Source organism: Oryza sativa, chromosome 8 (genome assembly GCF_034140825.1).
Source record: "Oryza sativa Japonica Group chromosome 8, ASM3414082v1".
Lineage (NCBI taxonomy): Eukaryota > Viridiplantae > Streptophyta > Magnoliopsida > Poales > Poaceae > Oryza > Oryza sativa.
This window is the reverse complement of record NC_089042.1, coordinates 21,224,387-21,249,629: the sequence shown is the minus strand read 5'-3', so window position 1 is coordinate 21,249,629 and position 25,243 is coordinate 21,224,387. Positions and strand designations below refer to the sequence as shown.

Below are 25,243 nucleotides of genomic sequence, written 5' to 3'. Positions count from 1 at the left end.
TTGGAATTCGAAATTTAAAAATAATAAATATTGAAAGAAGGGTTTAGAATCAATATAGCATTCAATTTATAAATAACGGAACTCCAAAATTAAAAAATAGAAAATATTGAAAGAGAAGTCTAGAGCCCATATAGGAATCCAAGTTAGAAATAACTAAAATTTGAAATTAGAAAATAATTAATTACGATCGCATATATACAATACAATATAAATATTACATATTAGTTAGTTTGGTCAAGTTAGTACAAAATTTAAAATTATGTTGCTATTTTAATAATAAAATATGAAAACTTATATGCTATTATGTGAGAAGAAATATAATTATGTTAGTCACACAATCTACATGGACCATATGTTAGTTTTTTTTTTAAAAAAAAAAGAAAATTCGCCATACAACTCTTGATCATATCCACCACCGCAAGTCCGAAATTCCACGTCCGCCATTGATCAACTGAGAACGTTTCCAGACCAAATGATACATAGTTTTGCAGTACCAAAAACTGTGCGCAACACACTCAGAGCATTGTAGCTCGGTAATTTACTATAATTGATTGTAGCACAAGACACATTTTTTCTGTTAAAACAGTTCCCCCTCTGTATTTATTGGAGAGGATCCATGTCCGCTAGGTAGGATGACGCATAATTGATCATAGAACTCCTCTACCTAAAGGCTTAAGTGTCGCCATCATATAGTTCTCATAATTCGTTCTGGCATTTGTTAATACTTCCTCCGTCCAAAAAAAAAAGACAAAACCTGGGTTTCTTTGTCCAATATTTGATTGTCCGTCTTATATGAAATTTTTTTATAATTAGTATTTTCATTGTTGTTAGATGATAAAACATGATTAATACTTTATGCATGACTTGTCTTTTTAATTTTTTTCATATTTTTTTTAAATAAGACGGACGGTTAAACGTTGGACACGGAAACCTAGGATTTGTCTTTTTTTGGGACGGACGTACCCTATGATGAATCTAATAATATTTCGCTGTGATCTGCAACTGGTGACCTATGTTGAAAGCCAGAATTTTATAAAAAAAAAATCACATGATGAATAGAATAAATACAAGATAAGTTATACTGTATCTATAGAAACATAAAGCTAACAGTTCTATATCAAATCAAATTCAACTTTTAAAATCTAATTCTACACATATTAATTGTGCGGGGAAATGTACTACTGCTATTTTTTAAAAATAAGAATCATTCACTTAATTTTATGTTGATGCATTATTACATACTTATGCGCCATATTTAACAATGTCCCACTAGTACAGAATGAGCAATTGATGCTAGGCCACCTCATCATACATATCGGAGTACGATCGATCTGGGGCTAGCTAGCTGGCTCCAATAGCATATTAAGGTTGAATTATCATGACAATAACTATATATATATGAATTATTGTGGCAAGCTACAAAGAAGAGAGAAAAAAAGAAGAGGTGATCAAATGCTGGATACACCAGGCATGCATAGCTGTGTACTTCAGTTCAGAAATTTGAACAACAAACTGATTAATTTCCTACTGAGGATCGATTCAGCCTAAATACATGAGAGTTTATTCTGTGTCTTCGCTATTTGTACTTCTTTTTTCTGAACCAATATCCTGGGCACCAAAATGTTTGTACAGTACAGGTGTTACTCCGTACACTCCATTTGCTAAGAGAGATCTCATCCTTCGAGGGGACATCCTACGACTACTCATTTCTAACAAGTCACATAAACAGTCATAAAATATTAATAAAATATATTAATATGAGATATAAAACTTCATGAAATATGAGATCAAATTTCACTTCTACTACAAGTTATAAAAAAAACTGAACCTACATTTACAACTATATTTAACAACTACTTTTTAAAAATAAATAAATAAATTTTTAATTGGCATATAAAAAAGGAGTTGATGTCTTCTCGAGGCATGAATACACTTTCCCGATAACTGCTCTAAATTCGTCACCTAACGCTTGCCCCCACCTGCATGTACAATCGCATGCGAGATGACGTTCAAATCCAAGACGACATAGATTAGCCAATCAAGGGATCAATCGATCGGTCAGCACTCATCTGCAGCTGAATAGCACCGGCATGCATGCAGCTTTGTTGCCTTTTTTTTTTCTCTCTGCACAACTGCATTTGCATAGTGGAATTACTACTACTAGCTAGCTACAGTAACCTGAAGCATATACTGTACTACTCTGTCAAAAAAAACAAACCCTAGCTACGAACCTGGACACGCATATGTCCAGATTCGTAGCTAGGATTGGGTATGCAGCTAGCAGCAACAGCAATCAGCCAACCAGCTGCAGATGTAGCAAGTACAGCTGATTACTGTGTGTGGCCAATGCAAAGCTATAGCTCACGCATGCATGCAAATGCATGCCCATTCTAACTGCTACTACTAGTGCATGTTGTTGTTGTTGTTAGCAGCTAGGCTGAAATCATGCTGGGATCGGATTGGGAACAGATCGGGAGTATGTAGCGATAGATCGATCTACACTGCCTGTCACCACTGATCAGTAGCATGCATGCGTATACATGCTGACATATGCATGCTCTCCCCCCTGCTACCTGCAGCCTCTGTTCTCTGAATGTACCTCGATCTCTGCAGATCGATGTCGATCGATGATCGTTGTTTGTTACGACTTGAAACCTTAGCTAGCTACCCAAATTAATTGTGCTCTCGCCTACCAGAGGCCCCCTGATCGATCGATCGTGGAGAAATGGAAACCCCATGTATCTGCATATCCTAGTAGCACGGATCCAATTCTGATCTGATCATCAGTCAATTGAGATCGATCGATCAAATTCCAGGCACAGAGATCGAATAATTCAAGCAGCAGGAGCAGGAGCAGGGGGTAGCTACTAGTACGTCAGTGAGGAGTAAACACTGAAACCTGAATTAAATCAATCTATCGACATGGCCGGCCGGCCAGCTAGCTAGCTCGCTTAGCTCTGAGAGCTCGCATGCATGCACGCGTGCGTGCGCATGCATGCGCTGCAGCGGCCGACGAGCTGAGCTGTGCCTGCATCATTCATCTGCATTTGACCTCTCTCTCTCTCTCATCTCTGCAACCTGCAGCTGCACAAGCTATAATCCGCTACCTGTCGATCGATTTGTGAATCTGTGTGTGAGGCCCAGTTTAGTTCCAATTTTTTTCTTCAAACTTTTAACTTTTCCATCACATCAAAACTTTTATACACACATAAACTTTCAATTTTTTCGTCACATCATTTCATTTTTAACCAAACTTTCAATTTTAACGTGAACTAAACACACCTGAGTCATCTGATCGCACATTACGCTAGCTGATATCATCATCAGCGAAACTTTCTCCCAAGCACGCGCAGCGCAGTGCAGTGCAGTGCAGGTGCGGCGCCTGATCCGCGAGCATTGAATAAACCCCACCGGCCGTTGCAGGGGCGAGACGATCGATCGATCATGGATCGTGTATATTCTGAATTCTCTGATCATCGAGCAAGACAAGTTCAGGCTACGATCCGGGAACGACGCGTGCAGCTAGTACTTAATTACAAAAGCACAGCACTGAATGTAGGAGTATTATATACTACCTCCGCTCCAAAAAAAAAAAAAAGCCAAACTTGTACTAGCATGTGACGCATCCTTCTATGTTTAGAGGTTCGTATTTTTTGGGATGGAATGAGTACATTTGTACTACTGATTTTTTTATGGCAAAACGTCCGTCTATTGCTACGACTTAGTATAGGTGCTGCCCCGTGATCTTCGCGACGACATATATACGTAGGTACGTACGGCGATCGAGTTCGATACGCGATCGAATGCTCCATGCATGTGAAGTGAATCCGTCGTCATTACAGTTAATTGCAGAGATATGACTATAATGTTAGATTCTGAGATCTGGCTGAGAATTATGGGAATAATTAATCGTTGACGTGCTAGCTCTATCTAAGGCAGGACGACTGTCGTGTGAAGGGTAACATCCTCTCATTTCTTTTATGTCATCTAAATAGTTATCAGAATAATTAAAAAATATAATTTTTATTTTCATTCAGCATAAATATAATTCTTGAAAAATCTGTCAGACTTTGGACCCTCACAGAATCGATATATTTTGTTAGACATAAATTCTTGAAAAAATTTGTCAAATTTGGATCGTCAGATTTACTCAAAGATTTATGTAAGTGGTGGGAAAAAAATAAACAAAATTAGCGCAGGTGGAGGGAATCAAACTCGTAACGCTTATGAGGAATATAAGGTCTTCCAGGATGATGTCTCTCGGATTTCTCTCAACACCATGACAGACAAATGGACTTTTCTCTGGGGAAATGATCTATACTCTTCACAGAAGTTTTATAAGCTCTCCTTTTGGTGTATTCAACCTCCAGTGACTATGCCTTGGATTTGGTCCTGTAAAGTTTATATGAAGATCAAGGTTTTTGCATGGTTGCTATTCTTGGACAGAGTTAACACCAGGGCTTTGCTAGAAAAAAAGCGCTGCAAGCCTCCCAATGTACCAATCTATTGTGCTTTGTGCACCACAGGGATTAGAGAAACAAGGGATCATCTGTTATTCCAATGTCCATTTGCCTGCTTGGGTTGGAACTCCATTGGTTTTTCCTGGGATACTACGCAGGAATTTCATTAGATGATACAGACTCGGAGGAATAGTGGGCTGCAACATATGTGTTTTATGAAGATCTTTCTTGTGGCTTGTTGGCTGCTTTGGAAGCAGAGAAATGATTTGATTTTTCAAAATATCCAGCCTTCCCTCAACCGATGGAAATCTAGTCTTAGAGAGGAGCTAAGTCTACATTTACCTAGACTTAGATTAGTTTCTAGACCTTTTCTGAAATCATGGCTTGACAACCTGTGATTTTTAACCTTTGTACAGTTCTTTTTTCCCTTTTTCATATATATGAAAATTCACCATGGGGGTTTCCCCCACTATTTCCAGGTAAAAAAAATCAAACTCGTAACCTCCCATTCACACCGGGACCGGAGTACACAACCACCTCGCTGGCCTTCTAGTTTTTGAATTTTTACGCACCGGTTACATTTGACAGACTTAATTTAGGGGTGATTTTCTATTGGATGTTGTGCATGTAGTGTCAAAAATTAACAAGATAGTTAATATGAGATATATCACTTCACAAATATGTAAGGTTGAATTTGACCTCTATAAGTTGTAACCTTAAATAGTTCTATTTGGTATTTTTTTACAACGTATATAAGTCGAATTCGACTTCTGCATGTTTTGTTACAACATTACACGTTAATCTCACATCAATTTATCTTATCAAACTTTTTTAAAAATTTTATAACTATTTAAATACATATAATAAACGAAGGATGTTTCCTTGACCTACCTCATCTTTCCCAATCCCTCCAACTCTAAGAATGAACCACACAAGCCTATGTCCAAGCTAGGAAGTGCTCCCTCTCTGTCCTTGATTTCCTCTCTAATTTTAAGGATCGCATTTCGAGGAGTAATACTTTAAAATAATCGTCGTTGTACTCTATTAGACAGGATTGTGTGGAGTAGGAGAGCAATTTTGTTTTTTTTTCCTCCCGTTATTATATTAGTTAGTTTGTTACTCCATGCGTGTAGTTAACCTTCCACATCGGAGGATATGTGTCCTAATATAATAATGGGAGTGAATTTTAAACTCTCGAAGGGATATCCCCTTCTCGTAATTTGCACGTCATTCAAATGGTTATGAAAAAAATTGAAAAAAAAATCAACAAGATAGATTAACATGATAAATCACTTTACAAATATGATAAGTTAAAATTTAACTTCTATAAGTTAAAAAAAACTATGGTTTCCCTTACTATAACTAATTAAATAAACTAAATTTTACTTTGACTCCCAGTAATTGAATATTTAACCCACGGGTCCAACTCGATCGGGCCGAGTTTAGTTCCAAACTTTTTCTTCAAACTTCCAATTTTTTCATCACATCAAAACTTTCCTACACACACAAACTTTTAACTTTTCTGTTACATCGTTCCAATTTCAACCAAACTTTCAATTTTGACGTGAACTAAACACACCCTCGATCACGTCCATTTCCTAGAGCCTATGCTGCAAGTCTACAACCATACATATTTCTGCATGAATAATGTTGATTTGGAGCATGTTCATGTGTGTCATCCGTGCAAGTAGCTTTCCCAAACTTTTTCTCCATCAGTGTACGTATGTTCATAGTATGGCACACGTATGTCCGATCCGATCAAAATCCCTTGCATGTACGTATAATCCCGACAAGAGGACGACGAAATGATGTACACACATAAACAGTGATCGGCATAACATAATTGAGCTATATGCTAGCTAGGTTGGTCCCTGCAGCAACATTGGCATTGGCATGTTAATTGTCTTACTTGCTTTTATATATACACATGTACGTACGTACAGGGATTTATACGTACAAAAGCTACTAGCTATAGCTTGATAGTGCTACTGCTATAGCCTGTGGACGCTTGAACAGTTACATGGGCAGAGGCTATAATTAAGCTCGTAGTCGTAGGTACGTGGCTACTCCATCATGCGATAACTTTAGCTGCAGTACTGTATAGTACAGTGCTGGACACATTTGGATGTGTACGTTTGTATACGGCCAGTAGTGCTACGTACTCGTGATTAACGGCCTTTTCTGTGATGTAGACCTAAGTGGAAGTGCCGACAAAGGAAAAAAAATATTTAAACACAAACGTTACTATATTTTTAAAACCTACGTGGTCTCTCCGTCAAACAAAAAAACCCAACCTAGAATTTAGATAGGACATAATTTAGTACAACGAATTTAGTCAGACGGCAGATTATGTACCATCCAACTCCTAGATTGGGTTTTTGGGACGGAGGGATTACGTAGGTTTTAAAAATATAGTAGCGTTTGTGTTTAATATTTTTTTTCCTTTATCGTCACTTCAAATTCGTTGTACTAGATTATGTCCCATCCAACTTCTAGATTGATTTTTTGGGATGGAGGGAGTAAGTCAATCCAAGCTGGTTTTTATATTAATTAAGTAGAAGAGAAGTTGTACATAATCACCAAGGGTAACATGAAAGCAAAAGGAAAACGCAAAAATCCTGTTTTCGAAGATATTCATAAGGGTAGGATTTACATGCGTGTGTTCATAGGGGTGAGTGTGCGTGCGTTGTACTTTGTAATTCTAAAAAAAAGGAAAACGCAAAATAATTATCATGCTGTAATAGAGCTTGGGCTCTGTTCGTTTGCCTAGGTTGGGAACCCATCCCTCCGGCACGGAAAACGAAGCAGTTCATTAGTGCGTAATTAATTAATTATTTGCTAATTTTTTTAAAAAAAAATGGATCAAATGATTTTTTTAAACAACTTTCGTATATAAACTTTTTATAAAAAATACACCGTTTAGTAGTTTGAAAAACGTGCGCGCGGAAAGCGAGGAGGGGGAGTTGGGAACCTTGACATTAGAACGGAGCCTGGCGTTATGCTTGCTATGTCCACATACAGACCATAATTTTTACTTCATCCAAGTCTTTTTGTCACGAGTTGAAGTGTAGTAGTTATTTGCTTCTAAAAACCCGCCTTTTTCTTTCGTACCAAATATCCCAGCTGAGAAGCATATGAAGCGAGATCGCATCCCCTTCGTTTTGACTCTTGTCGTGCTGCAGTGTTCTTTTTTTTTCCCATCAATCGGTCAGCTTCTCATCATCTGGATTGTGCACCGGGAAGGACAAACGCCACTATCAAAGCATGGATCGATCGATTCGTCGATACTGCTGCAGCACACGTAGCTATAAACAAGAACAACACGACGACGTAAACGTACATAGGTACACGTAAACGTAGGCCATGTGGTCATGAGAGCAAGTTTAATAGTATAGCCAATTACTGACTTGAAATCATATATAGCTAACTTAATAGCTAATTCATATAATAGTTATTTACTATAGTATTAATACCTGGTCCCATCTATCATACACACATTGCATCTTGAAATCTGTGCTGCAGCTGGCTACAGATCTGTAGCCCGCTGCTCTTCTCTCTTCTCTTTTATCTCTTTAAAATATATTTATAGCTGTCTTATGTCTTTTATTGTAAATGTTAGCTAGCTATAGCTAGCTCCTCGTAGAAAAGCAGCAACTAACCTAGCTAGCCATGGCTTAGCTTATAGCTGTAAATGTTTGCATATATACACTTTTGCTAGCTAGCTGTCGTGTATCGATCGAAAGCTAGCTAGCAAAAGTGTATATATGCGAATGAAAATGCACGAGGCCGGCCGGCCAGCGACGACCACGGCTCGATCTCGATCGATCGATCGACCGACGAAACGACGGCACGCGGTGGCTGGCGTACGTGAATAGTGGCGATGATGGGCACGGCCGCGTGCGTGCCGCCGCGGATCGGAGACAGGAGGATCCATCCATGGATATGCTTTAATTTGCAGATCAATCTGCAGAGGCACAGCGACGGCGTGAGGTCGCATCTGCGCGCGCGATCATCATCACCACCGGAGTTAAGGCGGCTGCGCCCGGCCGGCGGCAGCAACCGGCTGCGTACTGCAAGCTCCATGCATTGCATGATATGATGAGCTCTAGGTAGTCGTAGCCAGTAGCTGCCTGGCTAGCTCAGCTCGTCGCACACATGGTGATCCCGTACGTGCTGCCTGCAACTAACGTGCAGGGATGGATCCAGCGGGATAGAGGGGCTTGAGTCACCCCAACATCCACACTAGATCCGTTCACTGTACACATATAAATTGCTCGCGAGAGACTTGAAGTCATCGCCGTTGTCGGCATTGTCATCGTGGTCACCACTTGCCGGCACTGCTATGGATCGGAGGTGTGTCTTAAGCCCCCACTATTGACCCTCGGACTCTAGGAGTCTCCACTGAGTTTTTTCTAATATTTTCTATAGGAATTGGGTTTTATTTACCTCTAATGTTTTTTTTTTCTGAATCCGTCCTGGTGGTCGCCGTCGTTTTGTCACCACTAGCAGTGCCGGCCGGCCAGCCGGCCTCGGATTCAGAGCCCCTGCCGTACATAGGGAGGGGAATTCCTGGCAAGCGACAGAGAGGAAATTAATTTATTGAATCATCGTCTCTCTCTCTGAGGGGGTGTTTAGATGGGGCTAAAACTTTTTAGCCTATGTCACATCGGATGTTTGGACGCTAATTTGGAGTATTAAACATAGACTAGTAAAAAAACTAATTTTATAAATGAGAGCTAATCCGCGAGACGAATGTTTTAAGCCTAATTAATCCATAATTATCAAAAGTTTACTGTAGCATCACATTGTCAAAATCATGGCGTAATTAGACTCAAAAGATTCGTCTCGCGAATTAGTCTAAGGTTATGGAATGGGTTTTGTAATTAGTGTATGTTTAATACTCTAAATTAGTGTCTAAACATCCGATGTGACAGGGACTTGAAATAAGTCCCTGGAAACCAAACACGCCCTGAATCTGAGATCGACGATATGATGCCGCCGGACAAACCAGCAAACCTATCGCAGATTGTTTTCAGCTGCTGGATTGCACAGGCACAGCAGGCACGTGCAAAATTAAATTCAGTTTGTTCATGCATGCCTTTGTGTGGTGCAGAATATAGTAAGCATGTAGACTCTATCTATACGTAGATATTTGACGTTTAAGATAACATGTTGTCAGCTAGATTTTTTAAAGTTTGACCACCAATATAATATTGTCCCGATAAGTTATATTTATAAGTTTGTGATATTGTGAAGTTATATTCAACGAAATCTTATCCTCAACGTTATATACTTACGACTGAAGAGAAAGTATATGCGCAAATGCTTCATCCTAATTGTAAATATTTGACATGTAAAGGCATGATGTGGTTAAATATTTTAAATTTGACCATCAATATTCTATCAAAATAAGTTTATGATGTATTATGATAATACTTTTTGAGGCAAATCTTCTTATAACATCTTTCTTGTTTTTAAGCTAAACATTCTGAGAGGAGTCAAAGAGTATATTTTTGCTAGGAGGGTATATATTATTTGTGTCCTATGATTAATATATGCAGTACTACTATTAGGGTTTATAAAACGGATGGTAACCACGTGGTTATAGCAGTAATCACACTTACTGCTAGGTACGATAAAGGTAAAACCACAGTAGTCCTATTAAATTCAAATAAATTTAAAAAATAATCTAATTTTTTTGATAAATTTTATACCGTTTTTTACGGTTTGCCACGGTGGTAACCGTGCTTATCATACCTCCCGGGCGACGGTAAGGGAAACCCAAACTACTACTACTACTAGGTCGTTGCAGGCTAGTTTGAAGGCCGCCACTATTAATTCATTTCCAGCTGATCTACTAACACATTCAGTGTGTCTGGCTGTACCCTGCTCTAGCTTTGATGATTGATTTTGTGAGTGCAGCCACATGAGATGTCGTCTCTATCAGGTCTAGCTAGTGTGATGGCTGCAGGTGAATTCTCCTGTCTCTGTCAGGGTTTTGCAGGGACCGGGGTCTATATATGAAGCATATTCTCATCAATTCATGGAGTCTCTATAAATTTCATTTATAACATGCGGAAGAGGAATTTTGTTAGTTCTCTCGCTTTGTCCGATGTACTTTAAGTTTGATCAACCACGATCTGAATCAAGTGGTTGAAGGCCATCATCAATTTGTTGCATGCATGGAGTGCTGTCACTGCTGTCTACAAAATTATGACAAGCTATGTACGATCGACTCAAAATGTTGGCAGTGAGACAAAAGGCAAAGGCAATGATTTTACTTGGTGCATGAGAATTTCATCAGGTCAACATGTATAAACCTTTTGGCTGACGCTGTAGTGTAAGAATTCAGAGGAATTTCACAAGATTAAATTAATTCAATAATATTCAGAGGAAATTTTCCAGCGAACAGGAACCTGCCATGTTAGTATAAGCCAACAAATTGCTAACAAGAGGTCATGTTGCTCATATTCTATAGAGGATATACCCATCTTGGAGCTACTCTGCATATTAGAGCAGATATTGTCTCATAGAATCTTAATAACGAAAATAATTTATATCCTCGAACTTTGCCATATATACGGCACACAACCTATATATAAGGTTTGCTTTGCTTGATAATCGATATGATCGAGAGATACGGTTTAAATTTTTAGTTGCTTGACATATCATTTGAAACACACGGGCTCCATCGTTTAATCGGCTTATTCCAGGAATAAGCCAAACGGCATATTTGCAAACGGAAAATAATTTGCGAATAAAAATTTTATATACATGTTCTTAGCGATCTAAAAGTAAAGGCTGAAAAATAAACTTCGATTGAAAAAAACCTCAAAATCAATTCTAAATTTAAGGTCGAAAAATTCAAATTTTGGCTGATAAGTATAGGCATAAGTGAAAAGATGAGACAAGTTCAATTTGCAGCAGAATTTGTACAGGAGTAAGTTCAATTTCATCAAGATTATGAGAAGAAAAAGGAAATGTGTGTTGTGAAAGAGGGCCATTCTTTGTTCTCCCTACGATTTATAATTTTGCCAATTTATAAGGAGGTATATCGTTTTGGGCCGATATGCCTGTTCAGCCCAGGAGGCCCAGGAAAGGTTTGGACTTCTGGCCGGCGCTACGGCCCAACGCAAGCAGGAACACAGCCCACACGTTGCACATCAACCTGCCATCTCTGACTCGATGGTCATTTGCGAGGTTGCACAAAGGAAAAAGTCCACTTTTGGTCCCTTATTATACGTTGGATATGATACGTATTGCTCAACTGTAAAACCAGGAATAACGAATCCCCCAACTGTCAAACCTAGTGATGACTCCTCGTACAATATCGAAGAAGGTGGTATTGGCTGACGTGTCATTAGTCATCACAAAAATTTTTTTTAAAAAGGTGGGCCCACATGTCATTCCTTCCCCCTTCTCTCTCTCTGCTTCCTTTCCTTACCCCTCCTATCTCTCCCCTAAATTTTCTCTCGGCGGTGGGGATGCAGCAGGGCAGTGATGAACGGCTCAAGCTAGAGCGGCTTCCTGACGAATTCGATCAGCTCCGGCGAAGAATAATGTTGGAGAAGCTGCGACTATAGCTGTGGCTCGACAACCACAATCATAACTAGGTATAATGACTCCAACTATTCCGTCAGTGTTTTAGTGTTTTGACCGGCAACCCCAAGTGTACTTGATTTTAATTATTTTTCGTGTTTGCTTGTTTGGGCTTGGGTTTTTCCGAAACCTGTTTGCATATGTAGTTTTATTGGAACAGCAGGGCAATTTGTTTCTTGCAAGTCCATTCCTTTTTATAATGGTTATGGCCAATTCATTTGAAAACAATCGATTCAATATGTAAGAATTGTTATAGAAAAAAATAAAATTTTGGAGGAAAAGACATCCCTCCAAATATTTCTTAAGAAAAGTTATGAGTATATTGGGGATTGAATATGAGACTTTGGGGTTGAAATCATACACCTCTTGCCGTTGCACTATCAAGTACATCTCGTAAGAATTGTTATTTTGCATTTTACTCTTTTCTTTACCCTAATTTTAGTTTAGTTCATCTATCTTCGTCGATTTTCATTTTAAGCTATCTATAGAGTACAAAATCCTTTGTAGGTTAATCCGAAAACCTTTCAATTATTTTACTAGATAGTGTTTATTCCAAAATTATTTTAAATTGGCCTTGAAACTGGTTTTTATTCAATTGTCACCAAGGCCAAGAGCTAAGTTCGAGATCAAAGAACTACTTCGACTATTTTGTCTACAATGGAAGCTTGGTGTAGAGCCAAAAAAAATGATAACAACAAGCCAACCCTGTATCCTAAAATTGAACTAACCTAATGCTGTCACTGCATGGGAAACGATTTTTAGTCTCAGTTTACAACCTTTTCACTACCGGTTATAGCAACTGAGAAGAGCAATTTGGGATTAAAGACCTCGATCTTTAGTACAGTTAAAAAAACAGGTACTAAAGATACATAGCAAGTAAAAAAATGTGGGATGTGTACTCAAGATCTCTCGTCTCAACCCTCACATGCGTAACCATCCCACCTACTACACACATCTAACATAAATAGAGATGCTTTCCTTTTGAACTAATACTAGAGGCATCTTTAGTACTGATACTAAAAATATCTTTAGTCCGGGTTGGTGTTACCAACTGGTACTAAATATGTATCTTTAGTCCCAGTTGGTAAGATGTTTCTAGAGACTTGGATTTTTAGAACCGGTACTAAAGCATCTTTATTACCGATTTTTAATCTAACCGAGATATTTGTGATTTTGGATACCATGTTAAAAGATCAGTTCTTTAGTGTATTTAGTAAAACCGGTTTGTATAGACCTACTATATAGCTATATAACTATGCTTTTTATACATGTCATTGTATTTTATATACAACTTTATCAATTTAATTTAGACTTTTTTCAATGATTAACGTGATAATTTTTAGGACTTTATGGCACAGTATGTACTAAAAAAATTAAAAACACACACCATGATCTAAACATAATAAAAAAACCAAACAGGTTTCACACAAATAATAACAACCTTTTCATCCACTAATTGTTTATATTGTGATTAGTACCAAAGGGGAATCAAGAGGATCATAATTCTCTCTCTTTCTTTTTGCTTGTCTTAGTTGAGTTCTCCTTCTCCCTCTCCCTATTGCAATGACTCCAATCGACGAGTCTCCACTCGCCACTAAACAAACATTTTGTTTCATCTTTTATTTTTTTTCTTTTCTTCTTGAGAGCCACTAGCTACGTAGTACGTCGGCTACACACACTCTCTTTGTGCTTGCCCCGTCATTGCCCAATCCATATCTCCCAAAAGAGCATATCTTGTCGGTAATCCCATGACCTTCAGATCGACAAAGTTGGTTTTGTTCCGTTTTCTCTTTTCATTTCTGACAGCGACTCTCTCGTCGTTTGGAAACCGCAGGTTTCTGAAACCAGTGGTATGAAACTCTACTGATCAATTTTGTGTTTAGCTTTTCTTTTTAATTGTACTTAGTACTATATATTATGTTTTTTTAAGAAAGAAAATTGGCTCGGAGGTTTGGTATTTAGTATTAGCTAACTAAAGTGAAGCAAATCATGTAGAGGCTGAGTTTTAATCCATTATAAAAGAAAAACTTTAGTGAAGAAAATTACATATGACATCGGCTTTTTAGAGTCCATTCAGAACTGCTGACATTATAGCCGAATCAAATATTATATATTGTAAAGTTAACATATAGCTTATAGAAATTAATCTAGGTAATCCTGATGTTTAGAATTTTTTCAAGAAATCGTATTTTTTGGAAGCATAGCACAAATAATCGGGTTGTTACCCCCAGTAAGCTAAGAACGGGTCCTTTAGTCATCTGAAGAACCTTGCTTCACTTTGTGACACGTGGCTATCATAAATCTTAAAGCAATATAACTACTGTATAGCTGTAGCACTTTTAAGGAAATTTGCAAGAGGTGTTTCAGTGAAATTTTGCAGGAAATTTAGAGAGGAAACAATAAACGAGCAACGTGTACTGATAAATTGGGTGATTAAGCAAATTAAAGTGAGAGTGGAAAAAAATGTGAAATGGAGACGGCGCCACGTTTACACATATATGCATTGCTTATCGTCGCCACATTTCGTGTCTTATCACCAAATGATTGACTCTAATAATACCACTTGCGCAAGCAAAATCTCACATCTTTGGAAAGCACATTGCTTTGCCTTCTTTTGCTCATGCCCTTGCTTTAGTTTGTTCTCAGTTATCTCTTGGCTATTGCACATATGACACATTGGAGTTGGGGGGTGGTGCAGTGCAGAGATGCTTGCTTTTCTGTGCAAGAGCTAAGCATAGCTATATACTTGTCATCAGCTAAAGGCAAGTGCTCCAAATTAAAGTCATCCTCACAAAGTCTTAGCATTGAAGCAAAGATTTTGCTGTGCTGCATTCCTGCCCTCCTGAATGATTTATCGGTTTCAGTGTCCCTGTGCTCATGCGTGCTTGATGTTCAGTTTCAGTCTAAGGACGTCTGAAAGAAAGGGAAACTGAAAGAAGCTACATCTTCTTTTATCCTAATGTAATCACTCTGATGGAATCCTGCAGATGGTAATGGAGATTAGTCAACAGATGTTTTAATGTAGCATAGTATGATAGATCAGGTGCATGGGGAGATTAGTCAATAGATGTAAGGAATCTTACTTCTGTAAATGCAGTGTTCAGAACATTGCATAGCAGATAGCACATATCTGTTTTTCCTGAAGATTTGCCAGTTCTGAAACTTCCTGAAGAATATATCATCAGTTTTCGTCTGAAAAGGAACGGTAATACTTTGTTCGAAGTTGAACTTGGAACCGAATGAACAGTCAATGTTCAGTCGAATAATGTTCGAGTCCGGTGTCGATTCGATCCATCGCAATCTGCTTACCAGGCATCTTACAAACTGGAATATCACAGCTGGGAAAGCTAAGATATTGGTGCATATCTGACAAGCAAAGGGTTGAATTGGTTGTCTGAAAGAGAGCTGGCTCAACCCAATTTCATGCACCATTAGCCCATGAAAAAATTCTTCTTCCAAGAGCATCTTCATAAGTGATACATGCATTTCAGGGAACAAAAGCATCCTAAGAGGTGAATTATTTCATTCACAGCATGCATGTTGATATGCCGGTCACTTGTTCTCTGAACACTGCAAGTTGTGGGTTGTCAGATGCACAGAGAAAGAAGAACGCACCGACAATATGCCAATCGATCAATCATGATTTGGTTGTCTCATTTTTCATCCTGGGGATTAGTTCATAAGACCTGGTAAAAACTTCAGTGGAGTTTGATCAAGATAAGCTTTTTCTTTAGCTAATGCTTAGCACTCAAATGCACTCTCACCCCCCTTTATTTTCTCCATCTTCCTCTTTTGATCAACTTTGGTTTATCATCTCTATGAAATATTCCGCGAACGCCTTTCTTTTGTGGATCATTGGAATCCTGCCTACCTTATCTGAAGAGGTGGAAAGAGATATGTTCTAAAGCAAAGTTCAGTATATTCAGAACCTAACCAACAGCTTAGCTTCATGAGCAAGTTATGATATTTGAGGTTGCTACTAATATCAATTCAATAGTTTCTCGATGTAGGAAAATATATTTTTCATTTTTATGATAATTCGGTCATAAAAATGCTTTACAACCTCCCAGCCTTTCCTTTGAAGGAAAGATTTCTTCATTAAGATTCATGCTTCAAGATTAACCACCAGTAAATTCTTGAGGCCACCACACCTTTAATTTCTCTCTAAAAGTCAAAAAAGCAAGATTCCCACGGATTGATCATGGACAGGTCATGGTGAAACCATCAGAGCTCACAGGAACCCTAGCAGGAACAATCAAGGAATAACAATTTTCAGCACAGAAGCATCGGTACCGTCCTAATTATTCGCTGTCATTTTTCTTTTACCCTAACAAAATGAGCAAAGATGGATTCTCCGTGCATTCAACTCAATATGACATTTGGTTCGACAAATCCCGAACTTTACATACCGTAATATAAAATTAACAATAATGAAAAGGATACGAAACAAAGTAAAAGAATAGGAAGCCAAAATCCCCCAAATGGCCAGGTAATTATGCTGCAATTATGTGGCTGCCCGGGGGCAAGCATGTTACTTCACTGACAGATGGATAGGAATTCCTCATGTGGGTTACCTTGGCATCTTGCCGGAGTACTTTTCCGATTCCCTTGGGTCCACACAACACATAAACACTCTCAATCCCCTTTCCTTGTTGATACCTTTAAAAATCAGATGATAGACTTTGATGAGCTCTTTAGAAAGAATTATTGATGATGCTCTCACCTTTGCCAAAATGACCTGTGACTTGTTGTGGCAGCCAGTGCTTGCTTCTTCCCTCCCTCACCTCACCTCACCTAGCCCAAGCATCATTCAAGAATCTGCTTTTTTTTTTCTCCCTCCTCCTCCTTGACCTGGAATATGTTAAAGCAGCAAGAAAACACGAAGAGGCCATTTTTCTAAGCAGGTATTGCATCAGATTGCTTAAAGTAAAGCCAGCCAACCTTTCTTGATTTTCAAAATGCTGTCTAGCCTTTTGGCAGGCCCTTTTGTTTTTTTTCCCCTTCTTCTTCGTGCTAAATCAATCGGAGGCAGCATGAGCAAAGCAGGCAGAGGAGATGCGGAGGAAAGGAGGGAAAAAAATTCCCCGTATCTTAGCCCGATGCCTCGTCCCGCGCTTTTAATCCTCTGTGGTAGTATGAACATGAATATGAAATACGAATATGAATATTCGCGATGTAAATTCAGACAACCACTAGGATGTCACCTAAGATGCCACCACCACCAAACATGCGGCCTGCCCTCCCATGCAAGTCACTGCTCATGCGAACGGCACACAATCATGAGATGCCGGAATAAACATGGTGATGTTCTTTGCAAGCTAGCATAGCCAACAAGGAAGACAATGCAGGCCAAAGCATCTGGTTGATGAGTGGACAAAACGCTTGTCCTCAAGCTAATTGCGGAGCTGACAGCAACGCCAGCGAGCTTGAGACTGATAGAGGGAGGGGGGACTAACCGCGAAAAGGACCGGTGCTTTCAGAGCGAAACGTGCGCTGCTGATCTGAGTGAACTGTTCAATCAAACCCCGGCGCCTTCTCTTGATCACAATGCGCTGCCCTTGGTTCAGATCTTTGCAGAGAGACCTGAAAAAAAGTCTGAGACATCATCAGTGGCATATTCTTGGCCAGATGAAATCACTGAATCAAATGGTACAAAGTACTAGTAGTAATTCACAGGCAGTAGTAACTGTTTATTATGCAACCAAAAGGAAAAACAAACAAAGGGCATGTTTAGTTCGCGAACGAAAATTTTTGGCGTGTCACATCAGATATACAGACACACATTCAAAGTATTAAACATAGACTAATAATAAAACAAATTACAGATTTTGTCTGCAAACTGCGAGACGAATTTATTAAGCCTAATTAATCTGTCATTAGCAAATGTTTATTGTAGCACCACATTATCAAAACATGGAGCAATTAGGCTTAAAAGATTCGTCTCGTAATTTACATACAATCTGTGTAATTAGTTTTTTTCTTGTCTATATTTAATACTCCATGCATGTGTCCAAACATTCGATGTGACAGGGTAAATTTTTTTTTGTTTGGGAACTAAACAGGCCCAAACTTGGATGAATAATCGAACAGTGTGAGATCAATCCAACAACTGTCCATGCAAGCAAGACTTGTTCAAGAGCCATACCTGTCCCTGTACATGTCGCTGAATTTCCTTTCCTGGTACTCCGTCTTCGCCTGCACCTGCGCATGCAATTCAAGCAAGGTCAGGCATTTTGTCAGCGACCACTTGTCATGGGAACAACATGAGAGTTTTTGGCAATGGCCTACATCTGCATGATTCAGCTTGCAGCAGCACAGTGTGATCTCTGAAACTCTAGTGCAATTGGACGGCTTGACGCCAATGCACAAGTACAGGCATGAATATGCCACCTTCTGCTGCTACTCTCTGGCTGGCTTGGTTTTCAGACATATTCCCCTGATTTTGATGTTTGACCCTGCAAAACTCAAGGAAAAAAAACTCTCAAGGACGTCCTCAAAAACAAAAACTGTACAGACAAATTTGTGTTTCGATTACAAACCGCCAGCCTCGGTAGAAAAACTAGCGATGCTAAAAACAGTGAAAGCTGATGAGTCCTTTCATTGGACCCACTCATCATTTGGCTCTACAAATCCCATGAAAAGGCTCACTTATTAGTGCTCGCTTCACCAAATACCCTACAACGACCATACAATTTCTTAACAAACAACACTATACAAACACATTCCAGCTGCTGAATAGCAGCACACCATAAGAGTTGAGAATTGAGAGCAGGAATTTTACGAGATTTTCGTATAACAGCAAATAGCTAGAAATTGTTACGAAAAAAAGGAAATCATGATTGAAAGGAGGGTCTGAGTATGAAATGGAGAGAATACGACCATCTCCTGTTGTAACTTGCGATCTTGGCCACACAGACGCACGCATGCACACATATATTAGATGCATATATAGATACATACACACAGAGGGCGCCTTTTAACAGAAGGTTCCTTTTGATCCATGCCGATAGCTAAGTCCCGATTACTTCCGTGCTCTGAGATCTGGATTAGATTCCTTGATTCCCCTATCATCAGAAAAGCCAAAGGCAGTTTGCCAATTGCATCAGGATACTGTTGGGGTCCTCTGAAAACGCAAAGGTTACCACCATTATTCTCTTCTCTCCTCCTAGTTTTTTTTTAACCTCACCTCACCTCCCCTTTTGATTGATATTTTTCTTCCTTTCTTTCACCCATCTAACAACCCTTTTGCTTCCTCTGAATGGCCTTGTCACCCTTTTTATTCATTCATGCTCTCTACTTTTAACAATTAACAGTGTTTTACTTGTTTACAATTTACAGCAAGAGTGAAGAGTGTGATATGAAAAAAGATGGATCACACAAACACACACACTCCTAGCATATCTGTGTGTCTGTCTGTCTATCTATCTAATCTTCACTTGGAAGCAAATTTTGGTGTGTGGGGGAAAGTTGCATCGCCCTAGCTAAGGCTAGGGAGCTCTGATAGTTGAAGAGAGAGAGATAGTGGTGGTGGTGGTGGGGCACTGAGAATCCAGCAAAGGGAGAGAGGAGCTGAGAAGTGTGAGAAAACAGCAAGAGAACAATGCACAAACAGCACACATATATATGCCACATCTTCTCTCTCTCTCTCTCCTAAACTTTCTCCATCTTTTCTACTACTACTATTAGTTTAATTATTTTTCTCTCTCACGCACGAATTTCTATCCTTTTGAGAAGGCGTGTATGTAGTTGAACTGTTTTGCTTTTGCCTGCCTACTGCTCAAAGATTCTCCCTCCTTTCAGGTCAAAGAAGTGAAAGCAAAAGGAGGAACAATTAAGGATGGGGAGGCTAGCCAAGCCGGCCGGCCGGCCAGTCAGTGACATGTATGTTCATGGATGCCTTGTGTTTGTGTGAGAAAAGATGGCTGGCCCCCTCCTCCTCACCACCACCACCACCATATATTCCCTTGCACACACACGCAGTCAGGGCAGGCAGAAGCAGGAGGAAGACGAAGAGGAATATATCTGAGTAGTGGAGTCCAAGGAAAGGAACCAACTGACCTTAGCTTAGCTTACCTTAGCTCAACCCCAAGCTTGAAGCTTCCACTATAAGAACTCACCCAGCCACACGGCTACTTGGACGACGAAGCAGCAGCAGCAGCAGTAAACAGCATCGCTCGCTCGTCTTCGTCGTCGTCGATCGGCTCCGGTGAGGGTGATCGGTCGCCGGCAGAGGCTTCTGATGCTGGAGAGGCCGCCGATCCTGAAGAGATACCGCGCACCGGGGTGGGCAGTGGTGGCTCGCTGGAAATGTCGTCGCAGCAGCAGCACGCCGGTGAGGCCCCCGCCTCCGCCGCCGCCGCTGCCCGGGCGCGGCTCAGGTGGACCGGGCAGCTGCACGAGCGGTTCGTCCTCGCCGTGGCGGAGCTCGGCGGCGCGGACAGTAAGCCCCACCCCCGCGCCTTCTTGCTTCTTCTTCCTCCTCTGACATCATTGATCATGGGCATGGCTGATCGATCGGCTTTGTTTCTTGGCGCCATTGCAGGGGCGACGCCCAAGTCCGTGCTGAGGGCCATGGCCGTGCCGGGGCTCACCTTGTACCACCTCAAGAGCCACCTCCAGGTGCGTGCGTGCGTGCGTCACGCCGCCGGCGAGCTCTCTCCGGCAGCCGATCAGCTTCTCGCAAACTCTGTCTGCATCGGTTCTTGGTTTCTGACAGTGTTAAGCTCTCTGCCGCTGCTGCAGAAGTACCGGCAGGCGGTGAGCCGCGGCGGCAATGGAGGCGGCGGAGGCAGCGGCAGCCTGAACGACCGGTCATCCTCGTCGGAGCGCCAACCAGCCGACCACGACGGCGATAGCGCCGCCGATGAGCCGCGCACCATTGCTTACGACGGCGACAGCGATGGCGATGCTAAAGAAGGTCTCCGTGATTCATCCAGGAGCATGGTGCAGATGCAGAGGGAAGTCCAGAGGAAGCTCCAGGAGCAGATTGAGGTAAAAAAAAAAGTTCAGAGTTCGTCGAGATTGTTGTCATTTGTCAATTGTCATCTCGTCGTCGTCTAGCTGATCAGTGATCAAGCAAGTTTTGATTAATCCATTATCCATGGCAGGTCAAGAGGCATCTGCAACTGAGGATGGAGGCACAGGGGAGGTACCTGCAGTCAGTGCTACGCAGGGCGCAGCAAGTCCTGGCCGACCATAGCCTGGCAAGCTCGCCGGAGGCCGCCACGGCGGAGCTCTCGGAGCTCGCCTCCGCCGTGGACATCGAGTGCATGTCCTCCTCCTCCCCGCCGCGGCACCACCGCCAATCCGCCGCAACCGACAGCTGCGTGACTACGACGTCGTCGTCGGAGGCCGAGAGCAAGGCCGCCGGGTCCAAGCGGCTCCACACCAGCGATTGCACCGTCGAGCAGCCGGTGCAGGGCAAGAGGGCCTTCAACTTCCTGCAAAGGCACAACCAGGCAGATCAAGAAGAAGAACAAGAAGAAGAATATGCAGGAGCAGAGGATGGAAGCTCATCAGAGATTGATCTGAACAGGTAGAGGCAGAGGAGGAAGAGAAGCAGCAGAAGCATCTGTGATGATGTGCTGCTGTGCATTGCTGCAGTGGATGATTGGTGGGGTGGCCTTCAAGGCTGGGGCCAAGCAACCAGGCTTTTGAGCAATGTCTGCCTGCTACTGCAACAGCTACTGCTGCTGCTACTCCTCATTCTATGATGATATATGTTTTACTTTAACTTATATATATATATATATATATATATATATATAGCTATGCAAGCATCTGGTTCTTGTGTTTCACGTACCTGTAAAAAAAAATGGAATTCGAATTGGTGGCTGGCCCAGCTGCAGATGCATGTGGCATGCTTGAGGTGCAAGAATATATAGAACTGTAGTAGTGTGGATTATGCAGCTAGTGAATGATGCTTTAGGGACCAATGGGATTTCCATGAAAGATGGAATTGGTTTGCAGTGTAATTTAAAGAGCAAGGTTGATTTTTCACAGCTGAGCTCAGTGTGGATCAAAGTTTAGTTACAGTGATTGGAAGTTAATATGTTAGTAACAAGAGCAGTAAATAAATCAGTTTGCAGTGAGAAAAGCATATCACTTAAGTGACTTTCATCATAGATTTGCATGAGCAGAATAAAATCTGAAATACCACACAAAAGAAACTTCATTTTTCAAAGTTGCCAGGCAATTACATTTTCCATTTTCTAGCAAGATTGATGTTAATGATTGTTTTAAAAAAAAGAGGGATGCTAATAAGAGAACACTGGGGTGCAATCTAAAGATACATACAACCTGAAAGGCAGCAACTTGCTAAAACTACTCTTTGACTTCCTAACGAAGATACAGCACATACCTTGTGTTTCTGAAGATTATGTATGTCTTTGTCTGCTCCTTCATCAACTCCAGATGAAATTAGTGGTTTGAGGACACTAGCCACACGTCTTTAAAAAAAAAAAGAAGGGCTCAAATTCAACAATTCTTCATGCCAGATGGGAAGCTCAATTTGGACAACTGTTATTTGTCTTCCACATTGTTGAAATTTGGCTGGCACCATAGTATGAATGAAAAAGAAACATGTTAAGAGATAGGAGCCTAGGCTGATCCCCCTGGCTAGTAGTAGCTAGTATGATTGCTCCAACGTATGTCAGCAAAATCCATACTTAGGGTATGAGTAAATGAAACAGTATTAGTCTTCGTGTATGCATAGTCGTAGCAAGAGAGTACCAGTGAAGAAGATAACAGCCTTATTAACAGGGGTGATTAAACTGTGCCCACATTGGCATTCAGTTTTCCTTTAATATCATATACATTTTTATGTGATTTTAAGGAAGTATATCACACCAATGTCTAGTTTGTCTCTCAGGCAGTACCTGACCTACCTCCTGTTCATTCCTTCCAGACAGAGAGAATATCCCCTGGTAGGTAGAGCTCACCAACATTTTCTAAGATGATGAACCTGGAAAATAACAGAAAAGCATATTAATAGCACTCTCTTTGTGCTACTGCCAGTCCTAAATAACATCTGATACATTTCAGACATTTACTTTCCAGTATGGATGAGCCAGTTACTGTCTTACTCCATTCACAAACGATGGCCTTTCTTTCAAGTTTATTTGAAAAACAAATGAGTATGAAGACAAGAATTTTCAGGCCCCTTTTGGAATAAGAAATTTTAGTAAATTTCTGGTGGATAAGAAACACCACCCTCATTGGATGTAAGGTTTCCAATAAAATGCATCGTGTGAATCCTGCACTTGCCTTAATTGGTTAATGGATTCGTCACACCTAATTTTAGGAGATGCATGCTTACAATGATCGGCAATATTACTTGTAGCATCTGGCTTCAGTGTCAAGGCCAGTATGTCAACAGGTTTATCTGTCAGACAGGTACATATGGCCTTGATTCCTATAGCTTTGACCTTAATATATATCCAACAAAGTATTGGCATGACAAGAGATAACAGATATGAAATATTAATAAGCACTTGCAGGCATCGAGCTAAAACTTCTTAGAGATGCCAATATCAGGTTTTTGTCTTGAGCAAATCTTATCTCCCAGATTAGCCAAGGCATCCCACTCGTTGACCCTTCCTGCTTGGAAGAGGCCAACGAAGACAGCTTTACAACGGAGCTAGGACATGACATTCTCAAACAACACCCAGAACATATACATAAGAATAAATATTTTTTAAAAAAAGAAGGACCTACAAGGTGGACGATGAACAATATCATTCAGAATTGTCATTGATTGGCAAGAGGAAATCATGTGGCATGCCCTGCCATATAGGAAACCCACTCAAGAATATGTTGGCTTAACGTGTGAACTATGAAATGCTGATGCCGAGGGAAAATAGCACGAAAATTACTATACCCCCAACATTCCTTGACCAAAGAAAAGGATGTCATCATCCCCCCTATGCTGGATTCACGGCAACTTTAACTGAAAAGCGCATCGCGAGCTTCCACGAAAGGGAAGTACTAATCACCAAGCATCACCTAAAACTGTACGAATGTGAAAGAATAACTGTCGGAAAGCAATGTTGCTCAGCAATTCCTCACCTTTGGTGTGCATTGAAAAGAGTAATCCACCACAAAGAAGGTGACCGCGTGCATGATAATCCTCAGCACCAGGAAGAAATGGGTAGCTCACGTAAAAATTTCTTTCCTCTAGATGGGCACCTTCTGCAGCATGAAAGAGCAGGCAAGTTCAGGCAACGCAAAATCAAGGCTCGGAGTCTTGATTTTGGTGAAATTTCTCCAGTGAGACAGTGACCGATTAACACGGTTTTTTGACCCATAATTTGAAGCGACAGCGAATTTGACACTCGATTTCCGATTGGAATATCATCAGGAACTCATCTGCGTAGTGCGTCCCCCTCATTTTCAGCATCTCCACCGAGTGTTAGGTCAGTAAAAATTCCCTGCATTAACCATGGCAGATGCAAACTTACAAGCACGGGGGTTTCCTCCCAACTGGAAGCAATCTGCCTTGAAAATTTACCTGCATTGGCAAGGCTAGAACTCCCCTCCGACGCCGACGCCGACGCCGCAGCCCGAATCCACCGCTTCCACGGCCGTCCTGTCCTCCCATCCGCCGGCCTCCGCAATCGCCCGTGGACGCCCGCCGCAGCGCTCGCCGGCGTCGACGAGCTTACGTCAGGCTTGGGGTTGGGGCTGGGACGAGGGCGAGCAGCCGGGGTCGCCGGAGGGGGATTCGGGGGACGGCCGGAAGTCGGCGGCGGCGAGCACGGTGATCCGCGCGGCGGCGGCGCAGTTCTGAGAACAAGATTCTGTTGGGCCTAATAGGACTTATTGGGCTTCTGGGCCTATGACGTAAGGTAGACTTTGCGGTATAGTGTACAAAGCGGGCCATGTTGGGCTTATAAAGCCCATGACATGCCTGTTTGTTTGAGTTGCGGCTTTTAAGTCGCAAACAAAAATTTGGATTTTAGAACGTAATTTAGGTTTCCCTTTTCGTTTCCTTCGCTCAATCTTACCTTTTGGACCGCTAAAACTAGAAGCATATACTCCCTCCGCTCAAAATATAAGCATTTTTGGATCCTGACATGGTCTCCGAGATACTACTTTAACCAATAATATCTACAAAAGTAAAATGTTTTAAATAAAAAGAGTTACATATTATAATAGTTTATTTAATGATAAATCTAGTCACATCA

At 40.9% G+C, this 25,243-nt stretch overlaps 1 protein-coding gene and 3 long non-coding RNA genes across 4 annotated transcripts; 1 reads left to right on the top strand and 3 right to left on the bottom strand.

Annotated features, from left to right (window-relative positions):
• Positions 1–14,474: 14,474 nt before the first annotated feature.
• LOC136351382 (uncharacterized) lies at positions 14,475–16,301 on the bottom strand. Its single transcript, XR_010734448.1, has 2 exons — positions 15,143–16,301; positions 14,475–15,040 (listed from the first exon to the last, which is right to left on the bottom strand). It is a non-coding gene; the product is annotated as an uncharacterized lncRNA (long non-coding RNA).
• Positions 16,302–16,929: 628 nt separating this feature from the next.
• Positions 16,930–18,493, bottom strand: LOC107282076 (uncharacterized). The gene is made up of 5 exons (XR_003243744.2): positions 18,348–18,493; positions 18,205–18,260; positions 17,516–17,642; positions 17,264–17,313; positions 16,930–17,184 (listed from the first exon to the last, which is right to left on the bottom strand). It is a non-coding gene; the product is annotated as an uncharacterized lncRNA (long non-coding RNA).
• Positions 18,494–20,046: 1,553 nt separating this feature from the next.
• On the top strand, positions 20,047–22,155 carry LOC4345659 (myb-related protein 2). The gene is made up of 4 exons (XM_015795367.3): positions 20,047–20,499; positions 20,602–20,678; positions 20,802–21,050; positions 21,167–22,155. Exons 1-4 carry the CDS (start codon positions 20,367–20,369, stop codon positions 21,596–21,598), a joined length of 891 nt encoding a protein of 296 aa, XP_015650853.1. The 5' UTR covers positions 20,047–20,366; the 3' UTR covers positions 21,599–22,155.
• Positions 22,156–22,766: 611 nt separating this feature from the next.
• On the bottom strand, positions 22,767–24,838 carry LOC136351381 (uncharacterized). The gene is made up of 3 exons (XR_010734447.1): positions 24,568–24,838; positions 24,126–24,487; positions 22,767–23,022 (listed from the first exon to the last, which is right to left on the bottom strand). It is a non-coding gene; the product is annotated as an uncharacterized lncRNA (long non-coding RNA).
• Between the last annotated feature and the right edge of the window lie 405 nt (positions 24,839–25,243).

Bases quoted from the DNA above. Each gene is read 5' to 3' on its own strand.
- LOC4345659 (XM_015795367.3), top strand. From the start codon at position 20,367: ATGTCGTCGCAGCAGCAGCACGCCGGTGAGGCCCCCGCCTCCGCCGCC. The intron at 20,679-20,801 runs GTGCGTGCGTGC...CCGCTGCTGCAG, and splicing joins ACCTCAAGAGCCACCTCCAG to AAGTACCGGCAGGCGGTGAG. The intron at 21,051-21,166 runs GTAAAAAAAAAA...TATCCATGGCAG, and splicing joins AGCTCCAGGAGCAGATTGAG to GTCAAGAGGCATCTGCAACT.